Source organism: Castanea sativa, chromosome 4 (genome assembly GCF_040712315.1).
Source record: "Castanea sativa cultivar Marrone di Chiusa Pesio chromosome 4, ASM4071231v1".
NCBI classification, from domain to species: domain Eukaryota; kingdom Viridiplantae; phylum Streptophyta; class Magnoliopsida; order Fagales; family Fagaceae; genus Castanea; species Castanea sativa.
This window is the reverse complement of record NC_134016.1, coordinates 15,374,067-15,393,307: the sequence shown is the minus strand read 5'-3', so window position 1 is coordinate 15,393,307 and position 19,241 is coordinate 15,374,067. Positions and strand designations below refer to the sequence as shown.

General features: G+C 40.7%; 1 protein-coding gene across 1 annotated transcript; it reads right to left on the bottom strand.

The window, feature by feature from the left end:
- Window positions 1–4,148: 4,148 nt before the first annotated feature.
- On the bottom strand, window positions 4,149–4,871 carry LOC142632499 (uncharacterized). The gene has a single exon (XM_075806886.1). The coding sequence runs from the start codon at window positions 4,869–4,871 to the stop codon at window positions 4,149–4,151; it is 723 nt and encodes a 240-aa protein (XP_075663001.1).
- Window positions 4,872–19,241: the final 14,370 nt, after the last annotated feature.

Here is a 19,241-nt window from a genome sequence, read left to right as displayed (position 1 = left end):
GAAGCAGAGGCCGATCAAGGCAAAGAAGAAATGGTGTTAAAATGGATGCTAACCCTTGAGCACTTCTTGCTCGACGCTCGTCCTGTAGTGTAACAGCAACAACCCCAAGGCAGAAGCCCAACTCCCCCCTTCTCTTAGTCATTCACGAAAGAGGCAGCATACTACAAAATAGCAACCCAGGGTCTCAGATGATATTCCCTCGAGAAACCCACCTCCCCGAGTGTTTGGCGGGATTACGATTTGAGAGCCTACCGGTGATGCTTGGCCAACGGCCTAGGTTGGTTCTCATGTAGCATCCTCTTTTCGGCCAGAAGTGGGCCGGTAGGCCACCTTTAGGCTCGGTAATGATCCCCTTCCAGTGATAGCCAGTGTCAGAACCTGGGCGAAGGGCGAAGGTGGGCAAGTTGCTTGGAGCTTGGCACAAGGTCTCCTCCTACCTGAGGACGTGCACTTCTTCTTAGGCAGAGCTGATGAATTACTAGCTAACCGGCTGTAGTGGCATACTATAGCGGTAGTACACTATCCTACCTTTCCCTCATTATATAAATGCACTTGTACTTTCTTTCTTTTCATGCTTGTCGTTGTAGTGTTATCAAGCTGCGCAACTAGCTTATGTTATTGATGAACGGTTAAAGGAGGTCACCGAGGATGCTGAACAAGAGAAGGCTCTAAAAGACGTTGCCGTCGCCACTGCAAAGGATAAGAGCCAGGTTGCTAAGAGCGCTGAGAAGAAGGCTTAGGTGTCTAAGAAGGCCCGGACAGAGATGGATGTGAAGCTGGGGAAGGGGGGGATGGAGCTTAAATTGGTCGAGGCAAAAATTTTAAACCTGGCATAGGTTGATGAGATTGCCGACCTTAAGGCGGTCCTTAGAGCTTGCGAGGAGAAATGGTACAATGAGGGCTTCGCGGACGTAGAGAATTCTGTGGAACCCATTGTCTATCAAGCCTGATGACATGGATTTGAGGAAGGATGGATGGCCGCCCTGCAGGCCATGGGAGTGCCAGACGATTCTCCATTAAGGAATCCTGAGTAGATTCCCTTCCCGCCACCTCCTCCCCCCGTTCAAAGTCAATCCAGCGCTGTTGACGAGGAGGATACCCCCAGCATGAGGGAGCTGCTGTGCGAGATTAACACTCATGTGGAGTTAATTGATCTCGAAATCACCAGTAACCTCAATGTTGCGCTGCCCGGTACCCTACCAGCCGAGGACATTCAAGCACAACTATTTCTCACTGATTGGCCTGCCAAAGATGCGCCAGTGCAAACTGCCGACAATGCCGCCCTGTCTTAGTATGCTGACCCCGCTGCTCAAGTCTGAAGAAAATTGCTTACCATGCCGTACTCGCCTATTATTATTATTTTTCTTTCCCGTCATTTACTTTTCCTTTATTTGGTTTTGCCTATGGTCACCGGGATGTGGTGACAAAACACTGGTTAAATTTTGTTTGATTAGTCATCTTAAGATGGTGACTGGACATTTATTTTATCCATATTTATAATTAGTTGTTGTATTGTTGTCAAATTACTTTTCCATTTGTAATGATCGGGTAGCCAAATTGAAGTTTACCTCAGATCGGTAATAAAAGATCACTCTTTCATTTGTCCTTAGAAAGGATTGACTATGTCTTTACCCATTTGGCAACCGAGACCGAACTGAAAACTAGTTTCTGCACTTAGAAGAAATAAACATTAAGTTCGCACCTACTTGGTAATTAGAATTGAACCAATCACTTGATTGTGTACTTTTTCCTTAATAAATGCCTGGGTTCCGCCTATTCGGTGATTAGGATCGAACTGAGCACAAGCTTCTGTCCTTAAAGAAAATAAGATAAGGTTTCCACATGTTCGGTGAGTAGGATCAAACCAGGAGCAGGCCTCCGTCCTTGGGGAAATTTAACATAAGGTTTCCAACTTTTCGATGAGTAAGATTGAACTAGAAACAAGCTTTTGTCCTTAGAGAAAATTAATATAAGGTTTCCACCTGTTCGGTGAGTAGGATCGAACCGGGAATAGACTTCTGTCCTTAGAGAAAATTAATATAAGGTTTCCACCTATTTGGTGAGTAGGATCGAACCGGGAATAGGCTTCCGTCCTTAGGGAAATTTAATATAAGGTTTCCAATTGTTCTGTGAGTAGGATTAAATCGGGAATAGGCTTTCATCCTTAGAGAAAATTAATATAAGGTTTCCACTTGTTCAGTGAGTAGGATTGAACTGGGAGCAGGCTTCCATCCTTAGAGAATATTAATATAAGGTTTCCACCTGTTTGGTGAGTAGGATTGAACGGGGAATAGGCTTTCGTCCTTAGGGAAATTTAATATAAGGTTTCAACCTATTCGGTGGGTAGGATCGAATCGAGAATCAAACCGGGAATATGCTTCCGTCCTTAGGGAAATTTAATATAAGGTTTCCACTTGTTCAGTGAGTAGGATCGAACTGGGAGCAGACTTCTGTCCTTAGGGAAATTTAATATGAGGTTTCCACTTGTTCGATGAGTAGGGTCGAACCGGGAACAGGCTTCTGTCCTTAGAGACAATTAATAACGATGCAGTTAAGAGTATGAATGCACTTGTACGCATAAACATTGATCACATATTGCATAACGTTATAGACACACGACATTATGCTCCACCCAAGTTTCTACATAATAACCATCAGTGGTAAAACTCTTTCAAGTTGTGAACATTCCATGGTTGGGGAAGTGGTCTCTCGTCCAAATCTTCTAGGTAGTATGCTCCTGCTCCAACAGTGGCGGTAATTCTATATGGCCTTTCCCAAGTTGGGGCTAGCTTTCCCGCGTTGAGGTCACATGTGTTCCCCACTGCCTTTCATAGTACCAAGTCTCCAGTGCTAAACTCTCTCCTTTTCACATCTATGTCGTACTGCCGGGCAAGTTCTATTGATATTCTACTAGCCGAATGGTTGCAGACTCCCGGCATTCTTGTAATAAATCCAACTACTTCACCATTAACTCATCATTCTTGGTAAGGGTGAATCTTGAAACCCGAGCACTACACAAATTAACCTCGGCCGGTATAACTGCTTTCACTCCATACGTTAGAGAAAAAAGAGTTTCTCTCGTGGACCTTCTGGGAGTCGTCTGGTATGCCCACAGAACGTTGGGCAATTCCTCGGCCCACTTACCCTTAGCACCCTTTAGTAGTTTCTTCAACCCGTTCACAATTGTTTTGTTAGTGGCTTCAGCTTGATCGTTACTCTATGGGTATGCCGGTGTGGAATACTTGTTCGTGATACCAAGATCGCTACAGAACTTGCGGAAGGCCTTTCTATCAAATTGCAATCCGTTATCAGATACTAGAGACTCTAGTACTCCAAACCTTGTTACTATATTTCTCCACACAAACTTTTTAACATATACATCCCGAATATTAGCTAATGCCTCCGCCACAGCCCATTTAGTGAAGTAGTCCATGGCTACTAGGACAAATCTTCGGTTCCCTGTAGCTTAAGGGAACGGGCCCACAATGTCTATCCTTTACTACGCGAAGGGCCATGGGCTACTGATAGGATTCAAACTCCCTGCAGGCTGATGGATCAGAGGGGCATGTTTCTGACATTGCTCACATTTCTGAACATACTCGGTGGCATCCTTGTACATTTGTGGCCACCAGAATCCTTGAGTCATCGCTCGGTGGGCTAACGTACGTCCTCCTACATGGCTACTGCATACCCCCTAATAGAGCTTAGTCAAGAGCTCTCCAACCTCGCTCGGGGGTAGGCACCGTAAATAAGGTCCCCTAAAAGATCTCTGGTATAACTTGTGATCTGCTGACAACTAGTACCGTGCAGCCATGCGACACACTCTGTTTATTTCCTTCCCATCCGCTGGTAGCTGATCTTCAACCAAAAAGTCTATGATTGGATTCATCTAACATGGCTCAGGCTTCGTTATCATTGAAACATTTGTCTTCACATCAATACTCGGCTTTCCCACCACCTCTTCCTTGATCAGTTGGGGTACCTCCTCGATCAGAGAAGATGCCAACGTTGCCAGTGAGTCGGCATCTCCGGTATAACTTGTGATCTGCTGACAACTAGTACTGTGAAGCCATGTGACGCACTCTGTCCATTTCCTTCCCATCCGCTGGTAGCCGATCTTCAGCCAAAAAGTCTATGATTGGATTCATCTAACATGGCTCAGGCTTTGTTATCATTGAAACATTTGTCTTCGCATCAATACTCGGCTCTGCCACCACCTCTTCCTTGATCAGTTGGGGTACCTCCTCGATCAGAGAAGATGCCAACATTGCCAGTGAGTCGGCATGTCGATTTTGCCTTTTGGTTATTTCAACCACCTTCACCTTCTGGAATTGGTTTATAGTATGCTTTACCAATTTTAAGTACTCCATCATCCGTACGTCTTTGGCCTCAAAGTTGCCCTGCACTTGATTGATCACTAGCTGAGAATCCGAGTAAACTTCCACATCCCGGGCTCCTAAGTTCAGGGCAGCTCTCAATCTGGCAAGTAGGGTTTCATACTCAGCTTCGTTGTTGGAAGCCCTAAAACCTAATCTAAAAGAATACTCCGGCTTTATCCCTTCTAGGGTGATGATGACAATTCCAGTCCCAGCCCATAGTGCGTTATACGCACCGTCCATGAATACCTTCAACGGTTGGACCTCCACATGGCAAATTATCTCCATCTCCCTTCTTGGGGAAAACTCTACAACGAAATCAGCGAGAACCTGACCTTTCACCGAACTCCTCGGTCTGTACCTAATGTCAAAAGAGCCCAGCCGAGTACCCCACTTGGCTATTATGCCCATGAAATCAGATCTCTTCAACAACAACTGCAAGGGATACTCGGTTAATACATAGATGATATGAGCCTGACAAATTCCTTGTAGCATGTACTAATGCTAACACCAACTTCTCTAGAGGCAAATACCTCATCTCGGCATCGACCAATGTTTTGCTGATATAGTATATTGGTTGCTGCACACTTTTATCCCTCAGCAACATGGTACTCACGGCATGCTCGGATACCAAAAGATACATGAATAAATCCCTACCGGGCTCTAGGGCTGACAACATAGGTGCCCATACCAAATATTCCTTTAAGTCCTGAAAAGCCCTTTCACACTCCTCGTTCCACTAAAAACCCTTCCACTTTTTCAGTAGCTGATAAAATGGACGGCACTAATCTGCAAATTTGGAAATGAACCAGTTTAGGCAGCTAGGATGCCGGTCAGCACCTGGACTTCCTTTGGGTTGCTCTGCGACTTAAGGTGCTCTACAACTTTAATCTGATCGGGGTTGACCTCTATTCTCTAGTACATGATCATATACCCTAGGAACTTGCTAGCCCCCACTCCGAAAGCATATTTGTCAGCATTGAGGTGTAGCTTATGCCGCCTAAGTACTTCGAACACTTCTTTAAGATCATCAATGTGCTCCTTCTCCTATTTGCTTTTAACCACCATATCGTCAATTTACACCTCCACTGTATGCCCAATCTTATTCCTAAACATCCTTGTCATCATCCATTGATAAGTGGCTCCAGCATTCTTTAGCCCAAACGGCATCACGATATAGTGATAATTGGCCTTAAGGGAGATGAACGCTGTCTTTTTCTAATCATCAGCAGCCAGGGCAATTTGATGATAACCTTGGAAAGCATTCAGAAAACTCATCCTCGGGTGCCCGTACGTTGCATCTACTAGTTGATTTCTTTTTGGCATAGGGAAAGGGTCTTTTGGACATGCCCGGTTCAAATCGGGAAAATCTACACAAACCCTCCATTTCCCAATCTTCTTCTTCAAAACCACAGTATTTGCCAACCATTCTAGGAAGAAAGCCTCCTTTATTGCCCCTGCCTCTTTTAGCCTCTTGACTTCTTACTTAACTGCTTCGATGTGTTCCTTAGCCAACTTCCTCGGCTTTTGCTTCTTGGGGGAAATAATGGATCTACGTTAAGCTTGTGAACTATACACTCGGGGTCTACCCTAGGTACTTCGTATGGACTCCAAGCAAATACATCAACATTTTGTATAAGCAATAACAACATCTCCACCCTATCTTTGTCCTTCATACTGTCTCCAATTTGGAAACTCCTATCCTCGTTCTATAGTATCCTTACTCTTATTAAATACTCAGCATAGCTAGCCCCCATCCCCTCTAGGATTCCTGTAATTGCTATAAGGGTACCTCTTCGGCTAGTTCCTTTTGTTTAATCTCCCGGTTAACAGCTGCCACCAAGCATTGCCTAGATACTTGTTAATTTCCCCTCACTATAGCAATACCGTGCTCGGTGCGGAATTTGACCTTAACATGAGGGGTAGACGGAACTGCCCCCATCGTATAAATCCATGGCCTTCTAAGAATCTCCGTATATAGAGAAAACGAATTGACCACTATAAAGGTTATCATTACCTCCTTGCCTTCCATGTTGACGTGGTGCGAAATCTGTCCCTCTAGGATCACCATCTGGCCATCAAATCCCACCAGGGGTGTGTCGTATTAGACATATCCTATTTCTTCAATCCCAGTCCCCTAAACAAGTCGGGATACATCACTTCAACACCACTTCCTTGGTCCACCAATACCTTCTTCACTATAAAACCATTTATCTGAGCTGTAACCACTAGAGTGTCATCGTGCGGCTAGATTGTCCCTTCCAAGTGTCATCATTGACGGCAATGGGCTCCCGAGTAAACTTCAACTTCTTCTTAGAGGGTTGATCATCTGGACAACTCTCTATCGGAACCACTGCTAGTACCCCCTCCTCCTAGTCACTAGGGTTCCCTTTGAAGCTGCATGGATGACCTCTATCACTTCTAAAGGAGGCAGAAGGGGATTCCCTTGAGGCCAAGTACTTTGCGTGGTCTCCTGATTTCTTGGGTCGATAACAAACTCTTTTAAGTACCCCACCTTTACTAATTGCTCGAAATGATCTTTTAACACCTTACATTGCTTAGTGGTATGCCCTTTGTCCTTATGATAAGTGTAGTACAAGTTCTAATTTCTCTTTGATGGGTCACCCCTATCTTGTTTGGCCACCGGAAGTATGGCTCGTTCTTAATTTGGTCCACAATTTTGTAAACTGGCTCCCTAAACGTTATGTTTACTTCCCTCGCTTGCGCGCCCAGTTTCTCAATTCTTAAATCTTTCCGAGACCTTGACTGAAAGCCCTCTTGCTGAGTCTAGCTCGTGACCGAGGCCTTGCCTTTGTTCTGCTGCCAAACATTCTCTAATATTTTATACTCTTCTATACGCCTCATTAACTGCCTCATATCCTCGGGAGGTCTTCTTGTCAACGAATCTCGTAATTCGAAGTCCTCTGGCAATCCTAACCGGAAAGTGCTCGCTACGATTTTCTCATTACCCCATCCGATCTCGTTGTATAGTTCCCAGTACCGGTTAGTATAGCTGTGAAGAGTTTCCCCAGCTCCCATCTTCATTGACCGCAGTGTGTCTATGGGCTGTGGCACTTGGCTGCAGGTCATAAACTGGACACCGAATTCCTGAATCAGCTTAGCAAAACTATGAATCGAGCCTTTCCTCTACCCATTGAACCGCTTCAAAGCGGTGGGCCCGAGACTTGAAGGAAACACCTTACACATCAACGTGTCGTTATGACTGTGCAAAGACATCATTTGGATATAATGGCTTACATGCATTACCAAATTTTTTTCCCATCATAGGAGTTAAATGGAGGCCTAGCGAATCTACTCGACATTGGTGCATGCTTGATATGTCCTGAGAACGGTGATCGAGCAGCTCTATGCAATGCTCGAGTCATAGCATCCATGGCAGCATTGCGGGGTTGTCGCCCTTCAAGAGATAATAAGTCCCAGTCGGCATACTCCCGAGACTAATCTTGGCGTCGATGGGAACCAAATTGATGGGACGCCTTTGCATAGCCACCTCTCATACAAGCCAACCCCTCTGCACGCTCTTTGTGGTCTCTTCTTCGGCACCTACCTCTTGCTTCTAACTCCAAATCCCTTACCAACCTTCGCAAGTGTTCGAGCTGCTCGTCCCTTCTGTCAAAACGCTCATGCCCTAAGGCACCTGATAATGTCCGCTGTGTTTGAAATGAACCTTCTCCAAGACCAGACTGTTCTTCCCCCTGTTCATATTCCTTGTCTTCGCGCCTTTTTTGCCTCATTTCCCTCCAACCGGATCCCTGAGAAGATCCTCTAGAGTCACTCTTAGCATAACTTCCTATCTGTCTCTCGGACATTCTCCTTGTATGTGAGTCTCGGCAAAACTACAACTATGTAGGAGATTCCCATAGACGGCGCCAATTGTGTATCCCCAAAATATCTTTAACAGCTAGGCCTAAAATTGGGCTCACAACTTACTTATATAGTGAGCTTAGTGTTTCCTACTATAGGTAGTCCCATACCAGGCGACCCAATGACTCTCTCCAGTTTTCTTGAACTCCTCTCTTTTTCCCTCCGGGTTGCTCTCCTTCTTGATGATGCTGATACTATCATTCTTTTTTTCTCTCTCTTCTCTCTAGAATTGCCAACCTCCACTTATCATTCTATTCCCCTATTTATAGCTTGAGATGGGTGGACGTGTTATGATTACTTCCTGATCTTACTCGTGTGGATGGGGTCCAATTTCATCATTTCTAATAAAAAGATGCTCTATTGGGAATGGTGGTAATGACATTGGAACTAGTTCCATCCTCTAAAAGACTGCTCGACAGCAATACTCTCCAAGGCAATACCGGGCTTTCGAGAACGTAGGCTGTTCTCGGCGAGCACATTCCCGATCGAAGTATAATTGATCGGCATGGGTTTGCTTCTAATACGTTTAGGGTAGGATGGACCTATTATGATACTTGAGCTCAGCTTGGGCCTTAAAGTGCGTCTGACCCAAGATCAGGGATCCAGCAGGAATGGGATCATGAGCTGTACCATAAGGCTTGGGCCCAAGGCTCAATGGGCCTGGGACCATTCCCCATACAATTACCTTTTCTATTACCTATATAAAGTGCGAATGAGCCTGTGAACAGTGCTTTGCCAAGCACCTTGCTTGCTTTTTGTTTATTGTTTGTTTAATAATTGCAATAACCCTTTTACCCTTAAAATACAAGTAGGCTGAATGTATTTGATGGTTTGTTTTGTCTTTTTCTATATATATATAAATATAAAAGTGTAGATGCTTGTATTAAATTTAATGACTTTTTTGTTTTTGAAAAGTAGTTAGGTGGCCTTAAGAGCACTCACAGCAGTGGTGCTATATAGGTATATTGCTATTTTTTAACTTCTCAAACACAAAAAATGATGCTCCAGCAGTGGAGCTATAGCAAAATTTTTTTTGCTTCCAGCTACAGTGCACATCTAATAGATGTGCACTGTAGCTCAAAGGTAAAAAAAAAAAAAATATATATATATATTTTATTAAATTTCTTTCTCTCTTTCATTTAAAAAATATTTTCTCTTTCTTTCTTTTTCTCACTCTTTCCGGCTTCTCTTCTTTCTTCGTTTTCCTTCTTTCTCTCTCTCTCTTTTTTTTTTTTTTTTTTCATCTACTCTCTACTTCGCCGACCTGTTCTTCTCTGCTTCTCTTCTTTCTTCATCGCCGATCTGCTCTGGATCGTTGATCTTCGCCGACCAATCCTCCATTTCACCGCCGATCCTCATCTTCATCGCCCACGTCACTGTCCCATGCCGCTGACCCATCTCGCCTAGTCCTCCATCTCACCGCCGATCCAAGCTCCATTGCCGATCCAAGCTCCATCGGCACCGCCTTCATCGAACTCAAGAACGCCGCGGATTTCGTGGCGTGGCTGGATTTCGTGGGTTTCTCTGTGGCTGTGTTGGTGTGGTGGTTTGTGATGGTTTTTCTCTATGATTTGTGTGGGTTTGTTGGTGTGGGTTTCTCTATGATTTGTGCGGTGGTTTTTGGCTAATTTGGATTTTTGGCAGTGGTTGTGGGTGGTTTTTGGCTTGCTAGTTGTTGTTGGATGGTTGTGGGCAGTTGATCTTGGTTGGTTGGCAGTGGTGGTGGATTGGTTTGTGGTGTTTTTTTTGTTTTGTGGGGTGTATTATTTTATTGTAATAGAAATATTATTTTATTGTGATGTTTATATTATTTTATTGTGTTGAAAGCTAAAATAGATCCACTGCTGCAGCATTTTTTGTAAAGTGTATAGGTAAAATAGATAAAGTAACTTTTTATAGAGCTAAATTGCTAAAATTTTAGCTCCACTGCTGTGGATGCTCTAAGTATTTCGGGGTATTTTTGTCTTTTACACTTTAATTGGCAGCAACCTATGACAAAAGTTAATGAAAAAGTATTAATTTAATAAACTTGAAAACTAGAGGACTAGAATGAACAAAAGTAAAATGAATTTTGGTGAAATATAAACGGTGAGTTTTGCATTTTAATATATTTTTTTTAAGTTCATAGCAGAATCAATAGATATTGTCTTTCTGTCATTTACTCATTCACTCCCACAGGATGCCTTTAAGCCCTCATTTTTGTATGGTTTGTGTTAATTTCTATATATAAAAATAGCGAGGAGCTTATCACAATATTTTCACAATTATTGAGGTGTCATTTTTTTAAAGTTAAAATAAAATAATAAAATATCATATTGAAACCAACCACAATAAAAAATAAAGGCATTGTGAAATGTTGTGACATGTTAAACAATATTTTCATAACTATTAAGCTATCAGTTCTTTATAAGTCGAAATAGATTCATATTGTAATAAAACAATGAAGGTATTGTTAAAGTGTTGTGACGTTTTGTTGAGTTAAAATTCACTGTTTTACGCACAATTTTCTTGAGTTGACTTTTTGTATTTTTTTTTAATGCACTATTTTAAGTATAAAAAAATACATAGTTTAACACAAAAAAGTAAAAACTAAATATAAAAACACTTTCCATCATTTATGTTTGAGATAGTTCATAATTCCCCCCTAAACTTTAAAATCAAACAATTTCTCCTTAATCTTTGGGAAACTAGAAAATACCCCCATACTTTACTATCTTAGTTAAACCCTATTGAAATCTTATGATTCATAAAATAAAATGTAGCGTCTAAAACACCTCGACTAAATTTTGATATCCCAAAAATTTTCTTTAAGTATTTTGAGTTTTAGGTGGTAATAATACCTTGAAAATTGGAATGGTGATGTAGGGTGTTTTATTTGTTACCTAAAGAACATTGATTCGCTAGGTTTAAATCTTTTAGAGATATAATTTTATCTAATGGAAAATTCGATGAAACAATCTTTTGTGATTTTTTTTTCTTCTTCTTGCTTAAAATGGGTGTTCATTAAAAACTAAGTAAGCTACACATCATACCTAGACTCATAAAATGTAAGGCGATAAAGAAGGAAGTATGAATATAACACAAAATTTTCATTGTAGATGGTTGTAGGTATTGGATGAAGAGCACATGACATTATTCATTGCGAAAATTTAAATATTGTGACAATGTTTTAGCAAAACCCAGTTAATTATTGTTGGAAGATGATAATATTCGTTATCATTCATAGAAATTTTTAGTGTAAAAATATTTCCTTTAGTGAAATAGATACTAAGAAACTATTATAGTAAAATAGATATTCATATATTGTTAAACACATACCCTAAATTTTTGTAGTATATTTTTTTATACAAATGAGATTAACATTGTATGATATACACTTTTATTTGCATGATTTCATACTTTTTCAGATACAAAGTCTATCTTAATTTTATCATTTAATAGTTTGCACGGGCCTTGCACGTGCCACCCAAACTAGTAAGAATTAACAAGTCCAAAGAAATCCCAAAAATAGAGATAATCAACTAGCCTACATCTATTTCCCTCCTCCTAAAATAGGTATTTTTTTTTTGTTGAATAAAAATTTTATTTATTGATATCAGAGTACAAAAGAAGGGAGGGCTTGGAACCATCTCTTTCCACAGCCTCAATATCTAGGAGAGGGACCCTAGAGATGGGAACTGACCCTACCCAGTTAACAAAAGCTACCCATTGGGCTAAAAGATGGGCTGGAACATTGCCCTTTCTGTACATAAAAGAAAAGGAAATAGCATCAAAACACCTTACAAAATCCAAAATAGCTGTAATCACCTGTACAATACTCCAATGAGGTTTCATTTCAGCATTACTCAATGGATCTATCACATTCCAAGCATCTTCGTCCACAATGATTTTAGAAAACCCATTTTCAATGGCTCTCTTAATGGCATAAAGTGCTGCCTTTGCTTCGCCCACCAGAGCCGGTTCAACTTGTTCAGCCCAAGCAAAAATCAGATCTCCTTTGTCACCCCTGCCCACTATAGCTAGAGAAGTTTTTTCTTCTCTTTCAGCAACATCAAAATTTAATTTGACCCACCCATTTGGAGGAGGCTTCCATATTGCTTTCCATAGATGGCTGTGTAGATTGTCTTTCCAGGCTTGTTTATGTTCTTCATAGGATCTCAAAATTTGTCTAGAAAGCTCTAAAGGATTGGAACTCTTTCCTTTAAACCTGGTTTTGTTCCTTGTCACCCAAATTTGGTCTAAGACTATTAGAGCATAGATCTGGAAATACTTTCCATCAAAATCATCTACACCAAGCAGATCTTTAGGAATTAGAATTATCTTTATCTAGTCAAAGATGGAAATATTACCCATATCCTGAAGATTGAGTGGCCATGGAGCAAGGAGCCAGATTTGGGATGCCTAGTCACATTGAACGAAAATGTGATCAAGAGTTTTCGGGGCATTTTTGCACAAACAACAATCAACGGAAGGAATGGGGAACCTGTTGTTTATAACTACACAAGTTGGAAGAACTCCCCAAGATAGTTTCCATAACAAGTGTTTGAGTCTTGCATTTGCTTTCAGCTTCCAAATATCTTTCCAGTCTTTACTATTCAGATGTTGATGGGGGACTTTAGCTATTGATCTTAGAATATTGTAGCTTGATTTAACTGTAAATTCCCCTGATGGAGAGAGGCACCAAAATATTTGATCTTGGGAGATTTGGTGTGATAGATGAATTCCAAGAATTCTACTAACTGATTTTGGAATAAAGAGTTCAACTAACTTACCCCTATCCCATTGGTGACTGTCTTGGTCTATGAGATTGGCCACCAAATGCTCACTTAGAACAACTCCACTTTTAACTTTAGGAGTGAAATCTGATTCTTCATCATCCAAGATCCAAGTATTCCACCCACTTCCAATTTTATGACAAAGCCCTTTTTTACCACATCTTTGCAGCCAAAGATACTCTGAGATGACCAAGAGATGGATTTGGGCATAGGCATCTTCATGCAATTCTTACCCCTCACATATTTCTTCTGAAACATCTTTACCCATGGCTTCTTTGCATTACTAGCCACCTCCCAAGTTAATTTAGCTACAAGAGGTCAGTTTATATCCTTAGTTTTCTTTATACTAAGACCACCTAATGCTTTTGGAGTGCATATAGAGTCCCAACTTTTGAGATAGAGCCCATGTTTTTTCTCATCACTACAACCCCACCAAAAATTCTGGTTAAGGGAGTCATGTTTTTCACATACCTTTTTGGGGAGGAGTAGAGACGATGCTTGATAGGAGGGCATAGCTGTAGCTACTGAGGATAGAAGGGTGGTTCTTCCTGCTTGGGAAAGAGTTTTCATTTTACAGCCTTGAAGCCTCTATTTCACATTTTCTATGATTTCCTCTACTGCAGCCTTCTTTTCTCTACTCGAAACCATTACAAGGCCAAGATATTTCTCTTTTTTGTTTGAGGCATTTATGCCTATCAAATTGGCCAACCACCTTTTGTAAGCTTGTGACATATTTTTGCTGAAAATAATTACAAATTTGAAGAAATTCACTTTTTGTCTAGACTACTTTTCAAAAGTGTCCAGACAGACTTTGATCTGGTTCATATTCTCCTCATTTGCTTGGGCAAAGATGAATAGATCATCTACAAATTGCAGGTGGGTAATAGGGGTTAAGTCACTCGCCAATTTGAACCCACTGATTTTGTTGGAAATGGCCTCCCTTTCTATAAGTTTTGATAGCACCTCAGATGCAAGAACAAAAAGAAAAGGTGGGAGAGGATTACCTTGTCTCAGTCATTTTTGAGGTTTGAAATGCCCAAATGGACTCCCATTGATTAAGATAGAGAAAGAAGTAGTAGTAACACATTGCATCACCCATTGAATCCAGATTTGAGAAAAGTCAAATTTTGTCATCACCTTCTTGAGAAAAGACCACTCTATTCTATCATACTCCTTCTCCATATCAATTTTAAGTCCCATCTAACCTGTTTTCCCTTTTTTCTTCTTCATCTCATGGATAATTTCTTGAGCCAAGAAAGTGTTTTTTTGAATTTTCCTCCCAGGAAGAAAGGCCGTTTACCAAGGGGAGATCAATTTGTGCAAAACCTTTTTGAGTCTATTCGCTAAAAGCTTTGAAATAATCTTATAAAGAACATTGCACAAACTTATTGGCCTAAATTGGTTCACCGATGCTACATTACTACCTTTAGGGATCAAGGCTATAAAAGTGTGGTTGATTTCCTTAAGAATGTTACTGAAGAAACTGCTTACTGCTTCTACAATTTCACCCCCTATAACATTCCAGTAACATTTATAAAAATGAGCTGACATACCATCAGGGCCTGGGGCCATGTGAGAGCCTAGACTGAAAACAACATCCTTAATCTCTTCTACTGATGGCATACAGGCTAACATCTCCATACAGGCTAACATCTCCACCTCCTCTTCTGACAGACTTGGAGAGATGAGATTTTCCAAATTGTTTGGAACATGGGGGTTGGAAGTAGAGAACAGGTTGATAAAGTAATCCACAAAGCATTGGCCAATTTCTTCTTTCCCTATTATCCATCGGCCTTGTTGCTTTTTGAGAAAATCAATGACGTTCCTTCTTCTTCTGATAATTGTGGACAAGTGAAAATATTTAATGTTCAGATCAGTTGTGGTAAGCCAATTATTCCTAGATTTATTCTTCCACAATATCTCCTCCCTTCTAAGCCATTCTTGGAGGTCTGCACAAACACTAGCTTCAGCTCTCAGGTTTTCTATAGTGGGCTCAACATTCTGGAATTCTTTTAATTGATCTCAGCTTTCACGGATTCTGGTTTGTATATTACCAAACCATTCACAGTTCCACCTTTTGAATTCTTCTTTTGTCTCCTTGATTTTTCTACAAACTTTATACATAGGGGTTCCTTGAAGTTGAGGCAGGAAAGTGATAGACAATCGCTCTTAGGAACAAAAATCTCCATCTGTCGTTTGCGAAGGCTCTATCCAGCCTTTCTTTGATATTAGCTAGACTTCCCTCTTATTTGATCCCGTAAATGGATTGCCTGAGAATATCATATCAATGAGCCCATTTTCCTCTATTACTGACCAAGGGCCTCCACTAGAAGATTAGCAGCTGGCTTTCCTCCCACTTTATCTGCTTGGGACAAGACTTGATTAAAATCGCCCATACAAAGCCAAGCTCCATTGAAAACCTCCCCCATTTTACTTATAGATACCCAGAACTGACATTTTTCACTATAAATTGAGGGCCCATAAACTAGAGAAAGAAGCCATGGTTCATTTACTAGGTCAGAAAATGCAAGGCTGTTGATTAAGTTCTTGCTTTCAACGCCACTTCCATATTTACTCCTAATTTCCAGCCAACAATCAATCCACCTTTTTTTCATTTTGGATCCACAAAATCTAGATTATAGAACCCCATTCTCTCCAAAAATTTCCTAGCTTTACTAGTAGGAATTTTTGTTTCAGACAAGAAAATCACATCTAGGGAAATATCCCTTATTATAGCTCATAAAGATCTTTTTGTCGAGGCCCGAGCCAAACCTCGACAATTCCAAGCTAAGACAATCATGGCTGGGGTGGGGGCATGGTAAGACCTGCCTCCTCAGCCATTTTGGATTCAAGGGAGGAAATAGAATACACAATAACATCATCAAGAGATCTTACCTCCTATGTCAAGCTTTGATTGTCTCCGTCATGTATTTCTCTAGCCAGCACCTTGAGCTTTTCTCTTTCTTATTGGTCTTTCATTTCCATAGGATCTTGGAGATTGAGATTGAGATTGAGAATTGATTTTAAGTAGGCCAGATCCTACTTTGATTAGTTTCATTGGCTTCTCCAAGAATGGGTCTTCTTCAATATCCAATTTCCTTTTGTTTCCACTAATCTTACATATTTGGCTGGGGGGAATGTGCAGATTAGGCATGTGGATGGCATGAATATAGTAAGTTAGGCATAGTTTGAAACTATGTAGGAAAATAGCAACTCGAGTTTTTGAAACTCGAGATTTACATAATAAATCGAGTTTCAAAAACTCGCTTTATGTTCACTTTGGGCTTGCTGAGGTGGAGAAAATGCCACCTGGATCTCGAGTTTCTAAAACTCGTTTTAAGTCTACCTAAACTCGAGTTTTATAAACTCGAGTTTGACTATATCTTATTATAAATTATGTAGTTTATACGCATATAACTCGAGTCTTAGAGACTCGAGTTTTATGCAGTAACTCGAGTCTCATAGACTCGATTTCCTCTGGGCATGTTTATTTAAAACTCAGCCCGTGGCATTTAACTCTCTCACATTCTCCACTCTCACTGCTCAACACACAGAGAAAACCTAAAATCTCAGCCTCACTAACTCTCTCACTCACTCACCCTCACTAACTCACTCACCCATAACTCTCTCACACCACTCACTCTCACAAAACCACATTCTCCACTCTCACGCTCTTCCCTCTCGGCAAATTCATATCTAAGGTAAGGGTTTGCATAATTTGATTGTCATTATAGTTGGGTATGTTGTCTATGGGTGTGGGTTAAAGAGTTTTACCATTTATTTTGTAGATAGTTAACATAACTTAGTTAATTTATCAATATTGTGAATTATAGAACTTTGTTTTGTTAGTGTTAATTTTTTGAGTATTTATTTGTATAGTTTTTGTTATCAAAATTTTATTCATCATTTTATTTTGATCATGATCTTACAAATTTCTTTGACTTTATTTATCATTAGTTTGGGTATGAAATGGGTAGTGAATGAATGTAATGAATGGGAATGAGTATGTAATTATCAAAATTTTATTCATCATTTCTAGGTTTTTATTTTTATCATGATTTTACAAATTTCTTTGACTTTATTTATCATTGGTTTGGGTATGAAATGGGTAGTGAATGAATGTAATGAATGGGAATGGGTATGTAATTATCAAAATTTTATTCATCATTTCTAGGCTTTTATTTTTATCATGATCTTTCAAGTTTTTTTGACTTTATTTATCATTGGTTTGGGTATGAAATGGGTAGTGAATGAATGTAGTGAATGGGTATGTAATCATGCTCCTCTACCCACCTAGTTCTTTCAGAACCCTTTTAGGCATTATAGGTCACCACACAATGGAGTAATAGATAATTCCGTCTCTCCATCCACTAGGATTAGAAGGTTTACGTCTTGGCCTTTAGATATTAATGGGCACTCTATAACCTGGCTTGAATATGTTCATTGGTAAGATTGCATTACTTTTTTCCCTCACTTTACGACTATGTGATTTAACTAACATAGGACTTGACTTGAACAGTTCACAATGCACGATATTGTTATAATCATATACCATGGTGGTCCGCTTAAGAATCCCAATGCGAACAAGGGATTGCCATTTGAGGGGCCGGGTATGAAAACTTATTATGCCGAAGTTGATCGTAGGTTGAAAACCCTTGATGAATTGAAGATATTTGTCATGGAAGAGTTGGGTAAGAATCCTGATGCGTACAACATGCAAATTACTTATCGTATGCCAAATGAAATCATGAAGCACCGGATTAATTACAAGTATATGCTGATAGAAAAAGACAAACATGTGAAGATCATGTTTGACAAGTTGGAGAGTATAGCTGAAGTAAGTAACATTGAGTTGTACATACAGTTGGAGCCGCGTGCAGGATGGCAAGAGGATATCCAACAAACAACTAAAAGCTTACAAGTTGCGCTTCCGGATGCTCAATATGAGTATTCTACACATGTAGAGGATGATGATGTTCATGCCGATGGAGATGATGATGATGATGACGACGACGACTATGTTGATGAGACTACTGCCGTTAACAATGATGATGACGATGATGATGACGACGACGACTATGTTGATGAGACTACTGTCGTTAACAATGATGATGACGATGATGATGATGATGATGATGATGACGACTATGTTGATGAGAATCTTGCCATTAACGGTGAAGATTTTGCCGATAAAGATGACTATGAAGACATGATTGAGAGAGGGGACTTTCGGGACTTTGGGGACTTTGAGAGGGACATTGATGACGATGAGACATTGGACGGCGGTGAACCTGATGCAGACAATGTTATTAGTGTCCAAAACATTACAAACACAATCCCTGCCTACGCACCTCCTGCGTTGTCATTCTCTGCAAATACTTGGGAAAATATGGTTGATCCTTCGCATATTGAGATGCCATTTGTGTCTACTTGGAGAGAGGGGATGAATTTGTGCAAAGGGTTGACTTTTGCGAGTAAAGTGGAGGTGAAGCGCGTATTAACAATTTGTGCCCTCAAGGAAAACAAAAACTTTAAGATCACTAGGTCGACGAGGAAAAATTTTTGTGCGAAATGCGTGCATGAGTCATGCAAGTGGTATGTCTACGCAGTTATGAAGCCCGAGCTCCAAAATCTATGGATGGTCACCGTGTATGTGGGTCCTCACACGTGTATACCAACTGGGGTGCGAAATGATGGTAGAATGATGAGTTGTTATTGCAGCAGAAATCCATAACAAGTTACTTGAGGATCACACCACTCAAATTAAGCATCTCAGATCTCTGATAGAGGCGAAATATAATGGCCATAAGCCTTCTTACTACAAGGTATGGGATGCGAAACAAAAGGCGATTGCGCTTATGTTTGGAGATTGGGAAGAATCTTACCAAAGGCTGCAAAAGTTGCTAATGGCGTATATTGATCGAGGACCCGACTACCCCGGTTTGCTATCGTGTCACACCCACCGATGAAGATCACACCGTATTGTTGCATTATGTGTTTTGGTCTTTCGGTCCATGCATATCGGGATTTAAATACCGCAAGCCGGTTATCGGTATTGATGGGACCCATCCTGTATGGTAAATATCAGGGAAAGTTGTTGGTCGCAATGGCAACCGATGCTAACAACAAGGTATTCCCTCTCGCCTTTGCTGTTGTGGATTGTGAGTCAGGGTCCAGTTGGAGGTGGTTTTTACGATGCCTCAGA